General features: G+C 38.1%; 1 protein-coding gene across 1 annotated transcript in view; it reads left to right on the top strand.

Annotated features, from left to right (window-relative positions):
- ATP2C1 (ATPase secretory pathway Ca2+ transporting 1) overlaps positions 1-19,371 on the top strand; it is a 179,290-nt gene that overhangs the window by 95,464 nt on the left and 64,455 nt on the right. The window contains exons 2-7 of the mRNA XM_049871118.1: positions 919-1,029; positions 2,525-2,641; positions 9,617-9,706; positions 12,227-12,262; positions 15,589-15,650; positions 16,143-16,251. Coding sequence (XP_049727075.1) covers positions 919-1,029; positions 2,525-2,641; positions 9,617-9,706; positions 12,227-12,262; positions 15,589-15,650; positions 16,143-16,251 — 525 coding nt within the window. The remainder of the gene's footprint in view (positions 1-918; positions 1,030-2,524; positions 2,642-9,616; positions 9,707-12,226; positions 12,263-15,588; positions 15,651-16,142; positions 16,252-19,371) is intronic.

Here is a 19,371-nt window from a genome sequence, read left to right as displayed (position 1 = left end):
GTTTTCCTGGCTCTAAGCTTTATGAGAGCAGATCAGCAGGCCTTTTCTTCTGCAGAACTGCTCGATGGGTTTGAACTGCCAACCTTTCACAAACAGCTTGCGGCACTTGGGTTTCTGAAGTGTTAGTGGGTGGTTTTTTCCTCCCTTTCTCCCATTTGTTCTCAGAGCTTTTCATCTATAGAGAACCTCAGTTTGGGACCCAGGACAAATCTGGATTGGGGATTTATTTCTAGAATTTCTGTTAAGCACTTTTGTCAGTATTTGCTTATGAAGCTACATCAAAGTAGGTACCATGGTTACCGCTCTCTCTGTGGATTACCCTGCTTGTTCACAGCCCCTTCACTAACCTTTGCATCCTCTGCTTGTCTGATCTCCTTTGCCTTTCCTCCTTCCCCCAGGATAGCCCTTTACAGTCCCGCTTGCTGTCATGGTGCTTTGATAGAGTAGCCAGCTATCCTTTTTGGATAAATAAGAAATGAGCTGACCAAGGGGAGTAGTTAAAATGGAGAAGCTTAGCTGTTCCTTTTCCCTTGTGTTAAACATAATGAGTTTAAAGGATTATGACTACATGTAATCATCAGGATCTGCTAGACGGGACATCTGTTGTACTTCTTGACTCTTACATTGGAGTAGAAATAGCATCCTTTTTATTTAATGTGAAAATTATTTCGCGTCCTAGCTGGCACTGGTGTTAGAGCTGATTTAATTTTCAAAGTGTACTTTCTGGAAAAATAGCACACAGTTAGTGTAAAATTGTCTCATTAGGAATAGATACTCATTATTAGTCTGGGAAAATACTTGTTTTTTTAACTGTGGAAAATACGTCACTGTGCACATTTGGATTTTCATTTGTTATTCTAGACTGCGTTAGAGCTGTTTAGTACATTAAAACATTTTTCCTTTGCTTTCATTTCGTAGGTTGCACGTTTTCAAAAAATACCTAATGGTGAAAATGAGACAATGATTCCTGTATTGACATCAAAAAAAGCAAGTGAATTACCAGTCAGCGAAGTTACAAGCATTCTTCAAGTAAGTGCTCGTGGGAAGAAAGGTAACCGATAGTCAAATCCATCGCTTAGATCAGTGCTATCGAATAGAGCTGTCTGCAATGATAGACATTTCCTGTTCAGTGCTGTCCGATATAGTTGCCACAAGCAGTACAAGGCTGTTGAGCACCTGAAATGTGACTAGTGTGATGGAAACCAACCCAAAACCAAACCCACTGCCGTCGAGTCGATTCCGACTCAGCGACCCTACAGGACAGAGTACAACTGCCCCATAGAGTTTCCAGGGAGCACCTGGCGGATTCAAACTGCTGATCTCTTGGGTAGCAGCCATAGCACTTAACCACTGCGCCACCAGTGTGATGGAGGAGCTGACTTTATTTTAATTCACTTAATTCTGAGTAGCCGCATATAGCTAGTGGCTACCTCATTGGGTAGTGTATCTCTAGATCTTTAGCATCGCCAGGACTATTTGTGCTGTTTAGGGATTAGGTAGATCAGAGAAAAAAAAGGCAGTTTAATTAGTAACGTAAGTAGAGTTTATCTTTTTTATAAATGTTTTCTACAGTAAAGTGAAAGCTAAGTATAAGTACAAAACTGCAAATAAACTTCAGATGATGATGTGATTTAATCTGTCCTAGTTTTAAAAAACACAGTCTAATGAAACATGAAGAAAATAATAATTTTTTTTTTTTTTTAATCAGACATTCAGGCATTTTAACAATGACATTAAAAACATTGAATGTTTAGCTTTTGACCAGGGGAACTAATTATTTTGGGGGTGTAGGAATTTTCATTCTTAAATGATATATATAACAAGTCATGAGAGACAGTGACTAAAAGATGTAGGTGATATTCATAAAACGTAAATATTCCAAGAATCAGTTGATCTTAATAACATCATTATCTCGAGTCATTTAGGAAGCACTCATCTTTTTGCTTAAAAAATTACATAATCTAAGAGCAAAAGTAATATGCACTTCAGGGTTTTGATAGGCTCAGAAAATAAGGAAGGCAGTTACGACCTATTGAATGTCCTTTCGGAGAAACTAATTTTAGAAAACAATGACAACACAAAAAGCTAATTGTAATGTACCAGTATTTTACTTTCTGTAAGTCTTGTGGCTGGTTTGTGTTATTCTTCTTTCCCCATAGCAAAACGTAAGCTTTTTGTTTGCTAAACTCTACCTTGTTGCTTACATTAAATACAAACAAAAAAAACTTTATTGAGACATAGTTTACATACAATAAGATGCACCCATTTTAAGTGCAGGGTTTGGATTTTGACAAATGTGTATACCTCAGTAACTACCATGCAATTAAAATATGGAACATTTCCATCACTCCTGAAACCTCCCCTGCCAACATCACGGCTGACCCCAGGCAACCACTGATTTGCTTTCTGCCACCCCATATTAATTTTGACTCTTGTAGAATTTCCTATAAATGTGATCATACAGTACGCTGTCTCTTGTTCTGTGCTTACATTTTCAATAACTGTAATGTGTGCAATCTGGTAGGCTGATCTTCAGAATGGCCTAAACAAATGTGAAGTTAGTCATAGGCGAGCCTTCCATGGCTGGAATGAGTTTGATATCAGTGAAGATGAGCCACTGTGGAAGAAGTATATTTCTCAGGTGAGATATTTTTTATTTCCTCTTCTGTATAATTTACATGAATTTTTGTTACTGTAGTTTATTTTTGTGAAGCTGTTTCTGAAAAAAGAAAATGCTTAACTTTTCTTTTTGTTTGGTTTACTGTCTATGATTTTTATTGTGTAACTCCTTTTTTTAAAAAAATTTTTATTGTGTTTTAGGTGAAAGTTTAGAGCATAAATTAGCTTTTCATTCAAAAATTTATACGCGAATTGTTTTGTGACATTGGTTGCAATCCCTGCAATGTGTCAGCACTCTCCCGCCTTCCCTCTCCAGGGTGTGTGTATCCCAAAGGTTTTGGTATGATGTGTTTTCATTCTCGTTTGATTCTAGGAATTTTTGGATTCCATCTCTGATTTCTTCTATTACCCAGTGGTTTTTAAGCAGGGTGTTACTCAGTTTCCATGTAGTTGATTTTTTTTTCCTGGCTCTTCCTGTTAATTTCTACCTGGATGGTATTGTGGTCAGAGAAGATACTTTGTATTATCTCAGTGTTTTAGATTTTGTTGAGGGTTGCTCTGTGGCCTAAGATGTGGTCTATTCTGGAGAATGTTCCATGTGCGTTGGAAAAGAATGTATACTTTGCAGCTGTTGGGTGGAGTGTTCTATATATGTCTGTGAGGTCAAATTGGCTGATTATGCTCCTTAGCTCTTCTGTATCTTCACTGAGTTTCTTTCCAGATATTTTGTCCCTTATTGAGAGTGATGTGTTGAAGACTCCTGCTATTTTTGTGGAACTGTCAATTTCTCTTTTCAGTGCTGTTAGCATTTGTTTTATGTATTTTGGAGCCCTGCCATTGGGTGCGTAGGTGTTTATTATGGTTATGTCTTCATGATGGATCATCCCTTTAATCATTATATAGTGCCCTTCTTTGTCTTTTATGGTGGATTTTGTTTTAAAGTCCATTTTATCTGAGATTAATATTGCCACTCCTGTTCTTTTTTGGTAGCTGTTTGCTTGATATATTTTTCTCTATCCTTTGATTGTTAATAAATTTACATCTTTGTTTCTAAGGTGTGTCACTTGTAGACAGCATATTGGTGGATCCTGTTTTTTTACCCATTCTGTCACTTTCTCTTTTTTGTGGGTGCATTTAGGCCATTTATATTCAGCGTAATTATTGATACAGGTGTGAGTTTATTGTCGTCATTTTGTAGTGCTTTTTTTTGTGGTGCTGATGTTTTCTTTGTGCCCTTGCTCTCCTATGCTGAATTCCTTTTGTTAGTGGATTTTTTTTCCATTTCTTTTGTTTTTGCTGAGACTTTGTTTTTCTTCTTTCTTTTGATGAGTAGGTTTGTTAACTTCCTTTGTGGTTACCTTGAAATTTACCCTTATCTTCCTAAGTTTGAATCAGCCTGTCATTACTTGGTATCACCTTGTCTTCCTCTTCACTAGAAAGTTCTATACCTGCAACGTTTATTCCCTCTTTTATTGTTCTGACATTGTTGTCATCTACAGATTAACCTCTTCTGGTTCCCTGTTGTAATTCTTTTGGTTTTGGATAGCTCTCGAGAGCTCATTTCCTAGGTTGGTATCTGGCTGCTACAATCTTGCGTCCTAGATTCAGGCTGTGGACTGATGTTGTTTGTTCTCAGACCGAAGGACTCCGTTTAATAATTCTTTTAAGTTTGGTTTGGTTTTTTACATATTGCCTTAATTTCTGTTTATCTGGAAATGTCCTAAATTCACCATCAAATTTGAATGAGAGCTTTGCAGGATTATATTATTCTTGGTTGGCAATTTTTTTCTTTCAGAGTTTTATATATGTCATCCCATTGTCTTCTTGCCTGCACGGTTTCTGCCGAATAATCAGAGTTTAGTCTTACTGTTTCTCCTCTGTATGTGACTTTTCGTTTCTCAAGCTGCTCACAGGATTCTTTGTCTTTGGTTTTAGCAACTGTGATTATGATATGTCTTGGTGATTTTCTTTTGGGTCTATCCTATACAGGGTTTGTTGAGCTCCTTGGATGGTCAGCTTTTCATCTTTCATGATATTAGGGAAGTTTTCTGTCAGCAGTTCTTCAGCGATCCTCTCCGTGTTTTTCGTTTTCTTTCCCTGTTCTGGAACTCTGATCACTTACAAATTTTTGCTTTTGATTGTATCCCACATAATTCTCAGGGTTTTTTCATTTTTTTTTTTTCTGATTCTTTCTCAGAGTTGTATTCAAGTGTTTGTCTTCAAGTTTTCTGATCCTGTCTTACATCATTTCAAACCTGCTCCCTCAGCCCTTCTATGACACTGTCCATTTCTGAAATCTCGTTGTTTTTCTTTTGGATTTCTAATTGTTGTTTTTGTATGATTTCTAGTCATGAATTTATTTTGGCATTTTGTTCCTGTATTATTTTCCTGAATTCTTCCATTTTTTGTCTGTATTTTCCATGAATTTGTCTGCCTTTTCCATAAGCTTGTCTAGTTTTTCTTATTTTTGTCTGCTTTTTGCTTCAACTCTTGGATAGTTCTGAATATTGGAGATTTTAATTCCCTATCAGGTAGTTCTAGTGCTGTTTCTTCTATTGGAAAGTCATCTGGTGTTTTATTTTGGACGCCTACTGGAACCATCCTGTCCTTTTTAAAAAAAAAAAAAAATATGTTTTGATATTATCTGCTGTCTTTGGGACATTCAGTAGTTATTTTCTTTGTTTATTGATTATCGATTTGTTTGTTTCTTCCTGATTTTTTGTTTTATTTGGATATGTCTGAGGAGACAGGCTGTGCGTTCTTTGTTGTTTGCTCATCTGTGGGTATGATACTTTTCACCTTCCTGTCCAGTGGGCAGGGCCAGTTGCTCAGCTGTGGTGCAGCAGGGCAGGTTCAGCTGAAGGGGAGGGACTGGGATGGGTTGTTTGTAGTATGTACTAGGTCCAACAGGGCCGGCTGGGAATCAGTTCAGGGCAGGTTCCAATAGGCCGTGTCTGTGCTGCTTGGGAGTATGATGTTCAGCACACGGTGCAGGTAGGCAGGAAGGAGGTGGGTGGTTATGATATGTGTAGCTAAGATGGGTATGGGAAAGAGGAGATAGAGGAGAGAGAAACAGGACAAACAAAAAAATAAGTGCTAAGGGACCTTATCGTTGGAGTGGAGAAGTGAGAATCCGAGAAATGGAAAAAAAAAAAAAAAAGGCGGGGAGGGGAGGGAAAAATAAATAAATAAAATTTAGAAGAAAAGAAAAAGGGAAAGTCCCCAAGGATCCCACTGGTGCAGCTGCGAAGACCGGGGAAGTGGCTCCCAGGCCATGTAGTACAGCCTGGCTAGAAGGCGTAGAGATGTCACACAGCACCAGGTATTTAGGAGACAGGAAAAGAAGGTAGGTATAGAGAGATAAGAAACTGAGAAAAGAAACATTAAAAGGAAAAAAAAAAAAAAAAAAGAGAGATGCCCCCAGGGATCCCACTGATGTGGCAGTGCAGACTGGGAAGTGGCTCCCGAGCCACAAAGTAAGCCTGGCTAGTAGGGGCTCCCAACCCGCAAAAAAAGAAAAACAAAGCGGCACAGAACAGGACAAAGCAAAACAAAAAGCCCTGGGGATCCCACCGGCATGGTGGCAGGGGCCAGGAAAGCAGTTCCCCAGTCAAGTGGCACTTCACAGCCTTTCAAGAAGCAGAGATGGCACACAGAGCCCAATGTTTGAGAGAAAGGAGAGGGAGGTGGTGAGAGGCACAGAAGAAACCAAAAGAAGCGGAAAAAAGCAACATCAGCAACAAATGACACTCCGGGAGCTGACCAGCATGGGTGGGATGAGTCCGAGTGGCAAGGGCCTGAAGTCTCTTGGCCAAGAGACTGTGGCTGGCAGGAAGCAGAGGAGGCCGAGCAAAGGGGGAGAAGGATATGGGGGTGGGAAAGCATATATCGCCAGTTACCAGGTGCTTTGTCTCCTACTGGGAGCTCATTGAAGCTGCTTTCTCATACACCCTGTCCGTTCATCTCTGATATGGGTGGGGTGGATCCAAGCGGCATGGACCCTACACTTCCTGGCCAGCCGAGTGACTGCAGCCAGCTATGAAGTGAGGGAGGTCGAGCAGGGGGGGAGAAAGATGGGGGGTGGGAAAGCGTATATCACTGGTTACCGGGTGTTTATCTCCTGCTGGGAGCTCTGTGAAGCTGCTTTCCCATACTCCCCGTCCACCGATATCCGACAGGAGCCCAAGGTGGCGAATCTGTGCTGTTAGCTGGTAGGGGACCTCCGCACATATCTCTGTTCTCTGTCAGTTTCTTATTCCGTGCGGTGCTTGGCTGAGTTCTTTATCTCTTCATTTGATGTTTAGGGTTCCAGGACTGATATTTGTCTCTGTTTTACTTAGTTTTTCAGGTCTTTTCTGTGGAGGGGGCGGCGTGGTGCCTCCATTTATAGCACCATGATGTCCGGAAGTGCAGAATATTTTCTTTATTAACTATGTTATGCTAATTGACCTGGATGTCCCCCTGAGGCTGTGGTCCCAGTTCTTAATCCAGTAAATTGGTCCCTCAGGGTGATTGCATGTGTCTGTGAAGTTTCTATGACTTTGCCTTGGTCACATTGTACTGACTTCCCATATAATCTGTACTGTCTTGCCCTTCATCAGTTACCACTTATCTCCTATTTAGTTAGTGATTTTTCCCTCCCCACCCCTCCCCTCCCTCATACCATCAAAGATTGTTTTTTTTCTGTATGTAAATCTGAGTTCTGTGAAAATTAAGTGAAACAATACTGGTAGTATATTTAAATACAAGCAACAGTTAACAGTGATTATTGTTAATCATAAAGCACTGGGTGACTCTTTACTCCTTATAGAAAATACTGACGTTGTTCTGCAAACATCCGCTCAGTGTCTGCCATATGTCAAGTGATGTGCTTAGTACTATGGAGCAGTTTTTTTTGGGGGGGGGGAGACCACGAACCTTGGCTTCAACATGTGATGATAACAGTTAACATTTGAAGACGGTTTTATGGTTTACACAGGGCTTTGCTTTAATGTGTATAGTTTATCCTCACTGCAATCCTTGGGAAAAGGTACGATTTTACCAGATGAGAAACCTGGACTAAACAATATTGCCACACGTAAGTGGCAGGGGCTGGAATGAACCTAGTTGCTTATACTCAGGTTAGTGTTTTGTTAGCCCTGATCCATATTGCTCTTGTAGTTTTATTTTGCTAGAACAGTGATTTTTAGTTCCCTATGCATTATGCATTAGAATCACTTGGAGTGCTTAAAAAATGCTGAAGCCTGGGCGCTGTGGTCAGAGAGTCTGATTAACTGGTCTGGTGTGAACTTGGGCATTGGTATTTGTTAGAAGTTCCTCACATGATTCTCAAGTAAAGCAGGTTTGGAACTATTGTGCCGGGGAATGGAACCTTGGTTCTCAAAGTGGGTAGGAGGTGGTATCATTTAGCCTCCAAGCTGTGATATCTAGGGGCTGGGACTCTTCTGGGACATATTCTTTGTAGCTCGGTTACTTTGCAGGTTTTGCAGCATTTGGCACCACTTTGGCAGAAGACAAGATTCTGGTATCAGCTCTGCTGTTTGGGGAGCAGGATGTCCAGTTGACATTTGCGGTGGCCCTGGTGTCTGTCATTTAAGTGCTGCCTAATTGGGTTGGCTACCACTCATCTGTCAGTTCGTCATACTTTGGCAGCTTGCATGTTGCTGTCATCTGGAAGCTATGACACTGGTATTTCACATACCAGCAGGGTCGGTGCACCAGATCTGGCTCCATGGTATTTTCAGTCACCTCATATGCCCATGAAAGCTGACAGTGAATAAGGAAGACGAAGAGGAATTGATGCCTTTGAATTATGGTGTTGGCAAAGAGTATTGAATATACCATGGACTGCCAGAAGAATGCACAAATTTATCTTGGAAGAAGTATAACTAGAATGTTCCTTAGAAGCAAGAATGGTAGGACTTCATCTCATGTACTTTGGACATATTATCAGGACGGACCAGTCCCTGGAGAACGGCATCATGCTTGGTGAACTAGAGACTCAGTGAAAAAGAGGAAGACTCAATAAGATGGATTGTCACGGTAGCTCTAACAGTGGGCTCACACATAGCAACAATTGTGAGGATGGCGCAGGACTGGGCAGCGTTTCATGCTGTTATGCATAGGGTCGCTGTGAATCTGAACTGAATCAGTGACACCTAACAACAACTAACAAATTGGATTGGTGCTCTGATCCTGTCCCTTTGGATGCTATAGCCTCAGCTAGATAATTCATTGCTGTTGGGTTGATTCCAACTGATAGGGACCATATAGGACAGCGTAGAGCTGTCCCATAGAGTTTCCAAGCCTGTAATATCTACTGAAGCTGCCACATCTTTCTTCCATGGAGTGGCTTGTAGGTTCAAACCACCAACCTTTTGGTTAGCAGCCAAGTGCTTAACCACTGCGTCACCAGGGCTCCTTCCTCAGCTAGATAGATGTTGGGAAAACCAGCCTTGAGGGAAATCTTCAGCTTCTCCTGTGGAGAAGATCTTAGTGTCTGTTCCCGCCTGCCCCTGGAGGTTGTTCTTGTGGTGTGTGGGTCAACCAAAGCATTGTAATTTGTACTAATATACTTAATTTGAGGAATGTTTTAATCTCGTAGTTTTGGTGCGTTACCTAGTGTTTAACCTAAATCCTTAGCTTAGAATCGTTTCCCACTTTTTCTAGCCTCAGTAGAAATTCATAATAGCTGTATTTATTACATTAATCAATTGGAAATGCATGTGTACTATAAGGAATTAGTTTTTTGTATCGCTAATTTTCTTTTTTTTCCTCAAAAAGAGCTGTTATAAAGGGGTATCTTAAATGTGAAGTATAAACAATATTTTGCTTTGTTGAATTGAAAAATATGTAAAATAAACCAAATTTAGTCTCTTTATAATTTTCTAATCATGTTTGCATATATATATGTATTTTTTTTTGGTTAAAGTTTTGCTGAGATGGAACTTTCATTCATATAGAACAGTGTTGAATTGCTGTTTGTTTTTACTTTCAGTTTAAAAATCCTCTTATTATGCTGCTTCTGGCTTCTGCAGTCATCAGTGTTATAATGCATCAGTTTGATGATGCCGTCAGTATCACTGTGGTAAGAAACAATATATGTAATTTTAATCTGTTGGTTAATTGTGCAAACTGAGATTGGGTTATAGTTTGGAAAATGGATTGAGAGATGCCTTAATATTTTTCCAGGGTTTTTTTGTTTCTATGTAAATTCTGTTTTTAGTTTTAGTAGTCTCCAGTAATGCTCAAGGATCTATGATTGACACATTTGAAAATTTTTTTAGCAATGTGATAATTTCATAGATATAAAATATTTTATAATTTGTGGTTAGATTTTCAATTTTTTTAACTTTCTAGTTAAGAACGTTTTAACTAATTGTGAACTGTAGCCTGATATGCATGAAATTAAGGTCAGTCTTTAACAGTGCACCCTTTATTTACTGTATCACTTCATTCTTTCCAGCTAGTTTATTCTGGCTTTCATTGATTATTTTCTTTATCTTTTTTCCTTACTCCTGTTTAACTGCAGTGTAAAAATTTGTAGCAAGTTAAATCATTCATTAAAACTAACGTGTTTTGCTTAAGAACACAATAGAAAGTAATGTTGAGTGACAGATTTTGAATTGTTGCTTGTGGCCTCCCAGGAGTCTGTGAGGTCTTTTCAGAGGGGGTATGTGTGGGGTGAAACCGTTTTCATAATATTAAATGTGATTTCTCTTTACATACATTGGCATTTGCATGGATGGCACAGAAGCAATGGCGGGTAAAACGGTTAGGGCCTTAGTGTAAATCAAGAGAAATGACATCCAAACTGTACTAGTAATTGTTTTCTTTTATCATTTCTCCTAGGTGTGTTCTTGATAAAGCAGTAAAAATTAATTTTATTAAGTCTTGAGCTTTGAGTACATTCCTTTTTAACATTCTACGTGACGAAATGAAAAGTACGCATAAGAGCACTTCTGTTCGTTGAAGTGCGGTGGTTGTCTTAAGGCGATTGTTTAAGCTGTGAGCTGAACTAGCTTTTTACCTGAAGGATGACTGATAGACAAACTATGGCTACTGCCACCTGGGTATTTGGGCAGAATGTTTTTTTGAAAGTGAGTGAAGTGAGCCTGTGGCTTCAAGGAAAACTACTGGTAGAATTTGTTGCCAATGATAAAATTCAAGCTTTTAAATGATAATTAGAATTTTGGAAAATTTTTATGTAATACCATAAGCTGAATAGTTATTCAATATTTATGACTTTCTTGATGAGATTTTCTGTAGTGATCTCAATGAATGTGATTTTTTTGGCCATTATGAAATTTGTCAACATGTGGATGACTTGAATAACTTCAATAACCGATATTTTTTAAATGACCAGTGCATGGTATTACAAAGATCCATGCAAAATGCAAGGTAAATCAGTGGTTTTTACACTAACAGATTATGAAAAGTTTGTTGATATAATTCCAAATTCTATGATGCAAATTATCTTAGAAACTAATACTTACTGAGTTTTGGTGTAGTAGATAAGAAAAATATCCATAGTCATCTGAAAAAGCTATTAAAATACTCCCCCTTTTCTAGCTGGAAATATGTGTGAGGCTGGATTTTCTTCATATACTTCTACCTAAACTGCATATCTCAATAATTTGAATGCAGAAGTAGATATGAAAATCCCGTTTTCTGTCAAGCCAGACATTAAAGATATTTAGAAAATGTTAAAACATTGCCACTTTCTTCACAAACCTTTTTGTTTTAGAAAATATAATTTTCATAAAAAGCATTATTGTGTTAACATGTAATGGGTTTGCTACTTTTTTAGATAAATTAATAAGTGTAAATGGAAACTGAATAATTGTTGAAGTATTTAATATGATAAATATCAGTAGATATAACCCACATAAACAGAAGCTCTTTGTGGTTCTCAGTTTGTAAGAGCATAAAACCAAACCCTTTGTTACCGAGTCGATTCCAACACATAGTGACCCTGTAGGACAGAGTAGAACTGCCCCCATAGGGTTCCAAGGCTGTAACCATTTTGGAAGCACACTGCTATATCTTCCTCCCACGGAACAGCTGGTGGTTCCAACCACCAACCTTTTGGTTAGCAACCGTGTGCTTAACCACTGCGCCACCAGGGCTCTTTTGTAAGAGTATAACCAAAAACCCTAAACCAAACCCATTACCGTCAAGTCGGTTCAAACTCATTGCGACCCTATAGGACAGAGCAGAACTGCCCCATAGGGTTTCCAAGGCTGTAAATCTTTATGGAAGTAGTCTGCCACTGTCTTTCTCCCGAGGAGTGGCTGGTGGGTTCCAACCGCCTGCTTTTTGTTTCGCAGCTGAGTGCTTTAACCACTGCGCCACCAGGGTTCATCATGTAAAAGTATAAAGTGGTCCTGAAATGCAAAAGTTTGAGATGCTATCCTAGGGGAGCAAACTACCGTCAGATGTCCGTTTCTTCCTCTCAGGCCTCTGGACAGAATCATGATTTTTTCTCCAGCCGTTCTCAAAGCTTAGAATCTGTTATCCTGGTGCTGTAGGTAGAGTCAGAAAAAATAAAATGTGGTTATATCTCAAGTTACTGTCTGATTTAAAAGGCTGTTTTTTTCTTTTTTAGGCAATACTTATCGTCGTTACAGTTGCCTTTGTTCAGGTGAGTAGGTAGCCTATTTTGCCAACATGAAAATGGTATTTTAGTTAATTGCTTAAAAAAATTAAGGTGGTTCAAAGCGATATCAGTAGTCATGGGGAGGTGGTGACGACTAGTAGAACATTTTAATTTTTATGCTTGTCAAATACCTTCAGTTATAGACATCTTTCCAGCAAGCTTGTGGGACTAACTTGACAGCTTTGATTTAGGTAGTGAAATGAAGAAAGTCTAGTTTTTTTATTTGAGGGTGTTAGAATAACTGAAGCAAATGGAACCGGAAAGCACATTAGTAGAAAAAAATATTGAGTAATAGATTTTTGTGTTTCCAATTAAAAAATTCAAGGTTATATTCTTATAACCATATTATGTTTTAATACCTATTAGAGGTAAGTCTAGAAGAAACCCCTCCATAAAAAGAGGTAGAATTCAAAGGTCAGTTGACGAAGTAGTATTTGCAGAGAATTCAATGGATCTCTGTGAACGGTCCCCCTGGGAGAATGATTTACTTACTCACCTCCCCTCCAATCTTATATTTCATTTGAGTTTTTTAGGGGGGAATTAAAAAGGCTTCTAATCACTGTTGGTTACTTTTTTTTTTTAATTCCTCATTCCTCCACAGTAGAAATGTTCTGATCTTGTTCAACCTTCCTATTCAGCTAGCCACTGAAACAGTAAATAAAACATGAAAAGGGCCCCCTTTTAAAAATTAATTTCAATAATGTAGATATAATGTCAGGATTTTTATTGACAAGTATAGGCACAAATAAAATCAGGCTTAATTTTATGTTTAATATATAACTTCTGCAGGTTTTAGAACAATGTTCCAGAATATTGGCAGGTCTTATTGGCATGTTTAATAAGAATAGAAGAATTATTCTGTTTTTAGAGAATACGTGAAATATTGTCGTATGACCCTGAAGATTATGCTGCTTTGAATCTTAAGGCTGTATTTGGAGTAATAGTGGCTGTTCTCAGATCCATAGTGTATACCCTGGGTATGTCCCGTCACTGTCCTGGCCTCCTATGGTAATCTCTAATTCAGTGAGTTATTAGCTTTATAGCAAGTCAGTTGGAATCAGATCATGTTCAGCAAATCTGTGAGCTCCGTTATTAGTAGACCATTAGGGATCCTGTCTCTCCAGAACCCTCCTGCTTAGAACAGATACAGGCTGCCCTGGGGCAGAGGAGCTGGTTAGCCTAGCGCAGGTCACTCTTGGCTGGGTGTCATTCAAGGTAGCTGTTCAGGAAGCCGGATGAGTGGTACAGCTCACTGAACCAGGAACTGGAACCCTCCTTCAGTTTTAATAACTCTTCAGATATATGGGACACATGCCCTTTTTCCTTTTTCAGAAGGATTCTTACAAACTTTTATCACTACAAATGGAAGACCTCAGTGGCTTGTTCTTTCTGGTACATGAGAGAGCGTTACCCTAAAAAAAAAAAAAAAAAACCCCACAAAATCGTGATTTTAACAGTCATTGTGCAATTTTACACAGATAATTTGCTATATGCTTTTAAAATGTAATGGCTGAGACCATCTGCTAAATATCTTTATGGTAGGTTCATTTTGAAAAGCCCCAGAAAAGATCAAAACATTTATGAAAAGCCTAGTTTCAAATTGGTAGGTCTGGCTTCTTACACAGATGGGACCCTTTTCCCCAAACATGCCTATGAAACCAACAAAATTTTTTATGAATAACAATTTAAAAAACCCTCTCTAAAAAGACCCTATTTATTGTTGATTGAACCTTTATCAAAAATGTATCAAAAATTCTTAATGCTTTATGATTATCTAGGATTTTTGTTTTTACCTGGGAAGAGAGTGCTTTTTATATCCTTTTTATATTTATGTCTGCCTGTCTTTATCTCCTTCTAATCCTCATTCCCCACCCTCTTAAACTCTACCCCAACCATAAAAATAGCCAACTGTAGTCAAATAATATCATCTTAAATGAATTTGACAAATAAGTTTTAGATATTCATTAGAAATGGCCCTTGAAATAAGTATCTTTGAGGTATCTTTGTAGTTGTAGAGAGTTACCTGTTGTTGTCAAGTTGATTCCAACTCAAAGTGACCCTATAGGACAGAGTACAACTGCCCCGTAGGGTCTTCAAGGAGTTCCTGGTGGATTTGAACTGCTGACCTGTTGGTTAGCAGCGAAAGTCTTAACCACAGTGCCACCAAGGCTCCAGTTGTAGGGAGTAGAGGCTAAGAAAACAGAAGAAAGAGGTAAAGATGGGGGTAGCTTCTATGTCATTCATTATTAGGATCTAGGATTGGTGAATATTTTCTAGCCTTTTATGGAATTTTTAGGTAAAGTGTCCAAATTCTTTAATATCCTTGGTATGGTTGGGGAGTATTTTATAATTTTTTATATTTGTAGATTATGATGTATTTGTACCTACTGCCAAGTAGAGACTGAGTTATAAGTTATGCTCATGCAGCTTTGCATTTTCTATTTGCGAAAGTTTGTGATGAACGTGAAGTTTTGACTGCGGCTATTTCACAGCTCTCCTTGCCTTTCGCCCGGCCACTTCCCCCTCACCCACCTTAACCTGATGTCCAGAGATTTGTGTCCTTAGTGCAGACGTGAGGCAAAAATAGCAGTGATGTATAAAGTAAGACTGCTAATGGAAATGGGAACTCCACAGAATAGTGAGATAGAGGATGTCTGACTCTCAGCTGTGTTTATAGGAGTGGAAGAAGTCTGGAGCATCACAGAGAGCTAGGGCTACCAAGAATTTTCCCTTTCTGATAATTCAGATGACTGGTAAGATATTCATCAGTGTAGGGCCAGCCACGTCTCACTCCTTGTTTAACGTTTATTTTTCCCAAGCAAATTGAATCCATAAACCATTGCAATTAGCATGGGCTTAAATCCTCAAAACAAGTGTTGCTTGTGGTTAATTGTCTTTGCCTTCTTTAGTCTTTAAACACTAAGCATAAAATTCTTTAATTATGAGACTCAATGATATTAATAGCTTTTAAGGACTCAAAACTATATACTCTTGTACACACTAATCAGCTTTCTTCATTTTTTATAAATAACTTAAGCTAAGATTTGCACTTTGAATATTAAAATGTAAAATTTGGGAGAATATTTAATGATCAAAATTGTTCACTATAATTTAACATTATTTAATGAGAGCAAGCTTTTATAGGTAGGAATATAAGCACAGGTAGAGGAAAGGAAAAGAATGGGGGGAAATTTAAAAATAATGATTGAAATTAATGTTTAATTTCTATGAGTATGTCCGTAGGACCATATATAATTGTACTTCTTCATAAATGTTTTGTTCTGTTAATCTCTGCTTTTTATTTTCAATAGGAATATCGTTCAGAGAAATCTCTTGAAGAATTGAGTAAACTTGTGCCACCAGAATGCCATTGGTATGTTCCTTGTTTCTGATAAGAATTTCTACATTATGGCTCTATATTTGTGTAAAGATGTAAAAATCATTAATCAGACATGAAAAATTCATGTTCTATTCACTGTAACAAATTGCACTATTAAGACTTTGAAATTGTAATTTTGAGATCCTTGAGACATGAGTTTATTCAACAGATAACTTTTTGCACGTGAATGTGTGCCGTGCATTGGCCCAGATACAGTGATGAACAGACAGACAGACCCAGATGGTCCAGAGTTAGCTTCAGTTTTTACACTGGAACAACTAGCCAGATTTCCCAGTGATTTTCTGCCATCTAAACATCTTTTTACCAAGAGCACAGAAACAATACTTTTCTTCGTTCTTCCTTGACTTATCTGCTTGGAAGTGGTAGTAATAGAATGTTTTCCCTTGATCAAGCCCAGTGGAAAGAATTTTTTAGATGAGTGTCATGACTTCTTTTGACTAGGGGGCCTTCTGTTTTTTGGTACAGTGTGCGGGAAGGAAAACTGGAGCATACGCTTGCACGAGACTTGGTTCCAGGTGATACAGTTTGTCTTTCTGTTGGGGACAGAGTTCCTGCTGACTTACGCTTGTTTGAGGTAAGTTTGGGAATCTTATTTGGAAAGCATAGTTAATAAGAAGAGAAGAATTATTCTGTATTTAGAGGAAAAGTGAAATACTATCATATGAAACTGAAGATCACATTGTTTTTAACCTTAAGACTGTATTTGGAGTGATAGTGGCTATTCTCACATACCCTGGGTATAAATTTGTGATAGGTAAAAATACTTGGATGTAGATCAGAGGATAAATATTAGCAGTTTTAAGAATTAACACATAGTTGATTTGAGACATTTACTTTTCTAGTTTAAAAAAATGACATGTAAATATGCTTTTTTAAAAATATTTTGTGATTATGCAAGTTAGGTTTTCATTTAACAATTTCTACACAAATTCACTGATACTGCTCACATTTTTCACAATGTGTCATCATTCTCATTCATTTTGTTGTGCTGTACCGTTTCTTGAACTCTTACTTCCGTGCCCCCTTACCTTTTGATCTTTGCTTTAGAGTATTTTTTGACCATTCAGTCTGATAAAGATGATTTTTTAAAGGAGCATATTACTCACGGGTGATATTCTTTATATTATGAGCCAGTCTGTTGTTTAGCTAAAAGGTGACCTCAAGGGATAATTTTGGTTTAAGGTTTAAAGAGTATCTCAGGGCAGTAGTCTCAGGGAGTCCTTTATTCTCAACTGGTCCAGTAAGTCTGGACTTTTTAATAACTTGAGTTCTGTTCCATATTTTTCTCACCAGCAAGAACCAGAAAATGTGTATAGGCACGTATGTATATGGGTATGAATATGTGGGTACATACATGTACACAGATGTATCTGCAGGCATATGTACATACAGGTATGTGTGTATGTGCGTGCGTATTCAAGTATATAGTAAGCTACGTAGAGGACACAGGTATAGATCCTTCTTAGACATAACCAAGTGCCTTGTGAGATTGGTTTTCTGGGTTTGAAGGCTTCGGACCATAGTCTTGTGGAACAACTCAGTTAATTGGCATAATATAGTTCATAAAGTATATGGAAACATATATATGTGTGTGTATATATACATAGAACTTTTGAGGCATCCAATTAGTACATCAGATCTTTGTGGAAAACTGTGTATTAGGCACTGTGGAAGAGACAAAGACGATAAGATTCTTGCCATTAGGGAGCATACTATTTGTGTGCACAAATCACTCACCATAAAATAAGAAAGAACTCAGTAAGCAAGTAAGAGAAGTACACAGAAAAGAGAGGTATGAAAGTTTAGAGATGGGAGAGGGCACTATGATGTGGGTGAGACTAGAGAGTGTCGCAGACAATGTGGCTTTTCGTGGAGATGATTGAAGAGTAGTATTGGACAGAGATGATGACGACAGAATGAAGCAACAGTATTCAGGGAGCTGGGAGCATTCTAGTATGTGATATGGGCCTACAGTACATTAAGCATGGAAAATGTGTGAGGGAACCAGATTCAAGAGGGTCTCAAATGTGAAACTCCACTTCAGATTTTATTGATTAGGAATTAACTCTTAAAGCTTATGTGCAGCTAGTAAATGATGGTACTTTTTTTTGTGGAGTCATCTGATCTTATATATCTATATAAAAAATTGTGCTTTAGTTGAGGGTTTGCAGAACAAACTAGCTTCTCATTAAACAGTACACATATTGCTTTATGACATTGGTTAATAAAGCCACGATATGTCAACACTCTCCCTTCTCAACCTTGAGTTCCCTATTACCAGCTTTCCTGTCCCCTCCTGCCTTCTAGCCCTTGCCCCAGTGCTGGTTTGCCCCTTCAGCCTTGTTTGGTTTTACGGGCCTGTCTAATCTTCGGCTAAAGGGTAGAGCTCAGGAGTGACTTCATTACTGAGCTAAAACGGTGTCTGGGGGCCATGGTCTTGGGGTTTCTCCAGTATCTGCCAGGCCAGTAAGTCTGGTCTTTTTTTTTGTGAGTTAGAATTTTGTTCTGCATTTTTCTCCAACGCTGGGACCCTCTGTTGTGATCCCTGTAAAAGCAGAAATGATGTTACTTTTAATCTGGCCACAGTGTATAGAACGGGTTGAAGGGGTGAAAAATGTAGTTAGGCACCTGAGTCAAGAGGCCATCATAGCCCATTAGCATGCCAGCCTCATCTGCTGTTGGAATTAATAGCTGTTCATTGACACCTGTAGAGCTCCCAGTCTTTATATTTAATGATGTCCCGAAGTTCTCGTACAGAGCTTATGAAAAGCCTCAAGACCCTTTTGAATTATAATAAGAACAGACTTCATTTAATCTTAAAATAGAGGTCTTTTCCCCAGATACTTAATATTTATCCTCAGAAACATAATCAAATTGCTGTAATTGAGTGAGTGGGAATAATTTATAATACAAGTATTAGGAATGTTATAAATTTTATTTTCTACCTTCTTTCTCCACTTTGAAGGTCTTTTTATGTTATTTCTTCATTTTTCTTCCATTTCTCTTGTCCCTAATTATACTTAGTTTTTGTAGTACCTTGGATTATTATTCCTCAGAGATTGGGTAGTCCTGTCATATGACATGTCATCTCCCCACAAAGAGCACTAATTTGAATTCATGGAGTTGATGTTTCTCTGTTCTGGACTGCATCTCTTCCAATTCAGAAGCAGGCCTCCTTAGTGGGATAGTCAGAAAATAGTGTTTTCCATGGTTTGAAAAATTTGAGCAGTACAATGACAGAAACTTCAAAATACTACATGGCTTGGTAAAGTATTTTAGGGTTTTCATTTAAATAAGTGGTAATTGATCTGAGAATTAAGTATCTCAAAGTTCACATATAAACAGCAAAAAACCTATCAAAGTATGAATTGGTATGGTTTTGATGCACTCAGCAAAATATATATTGAAGGTATTTTAAGTTCAATAAGGAGTTCCTTACTTTTTAAAGATTGATGTCTTAAAAATTATAAAGCATATGTCTTGTGGAGTAATTGTTTAGTTGTTAGTGCTTTCCTCCTACATGTTAGCTTTTCAAACACTTTATCAGCATGTTTTATTCTGCAGTGCTGTAGTTAGGTTGATTTTGTTCTAGTTAATCCATTTTTACATATGTAGTCCCCCCCCGCCCCCCAGTTCTGCCTCTGGGGTCCCTCCAATCTCAGTGAGACCATTGGTCTTTTTACTAGAATTTGAG

Source organism: Elephas maximus, chromosome 27 (assembly GCF_024166365.1).
Source record: "Elephas maximus indicus isolate mEleMax1 chromosome 27, mEleMax1 primary haplotype, whole genome shotgun sequence".
NCBI lineage: Eukaryota > Metazoa > Chordata > Mammalia > Proboscidea > Elephantidae > Elephas > Elephas maximus.
The sequence above is the reverse complement of the archived record's forward strand: the minus strand, read 5'-3'. Positions and strand labels throughout refer to the sequence as shown.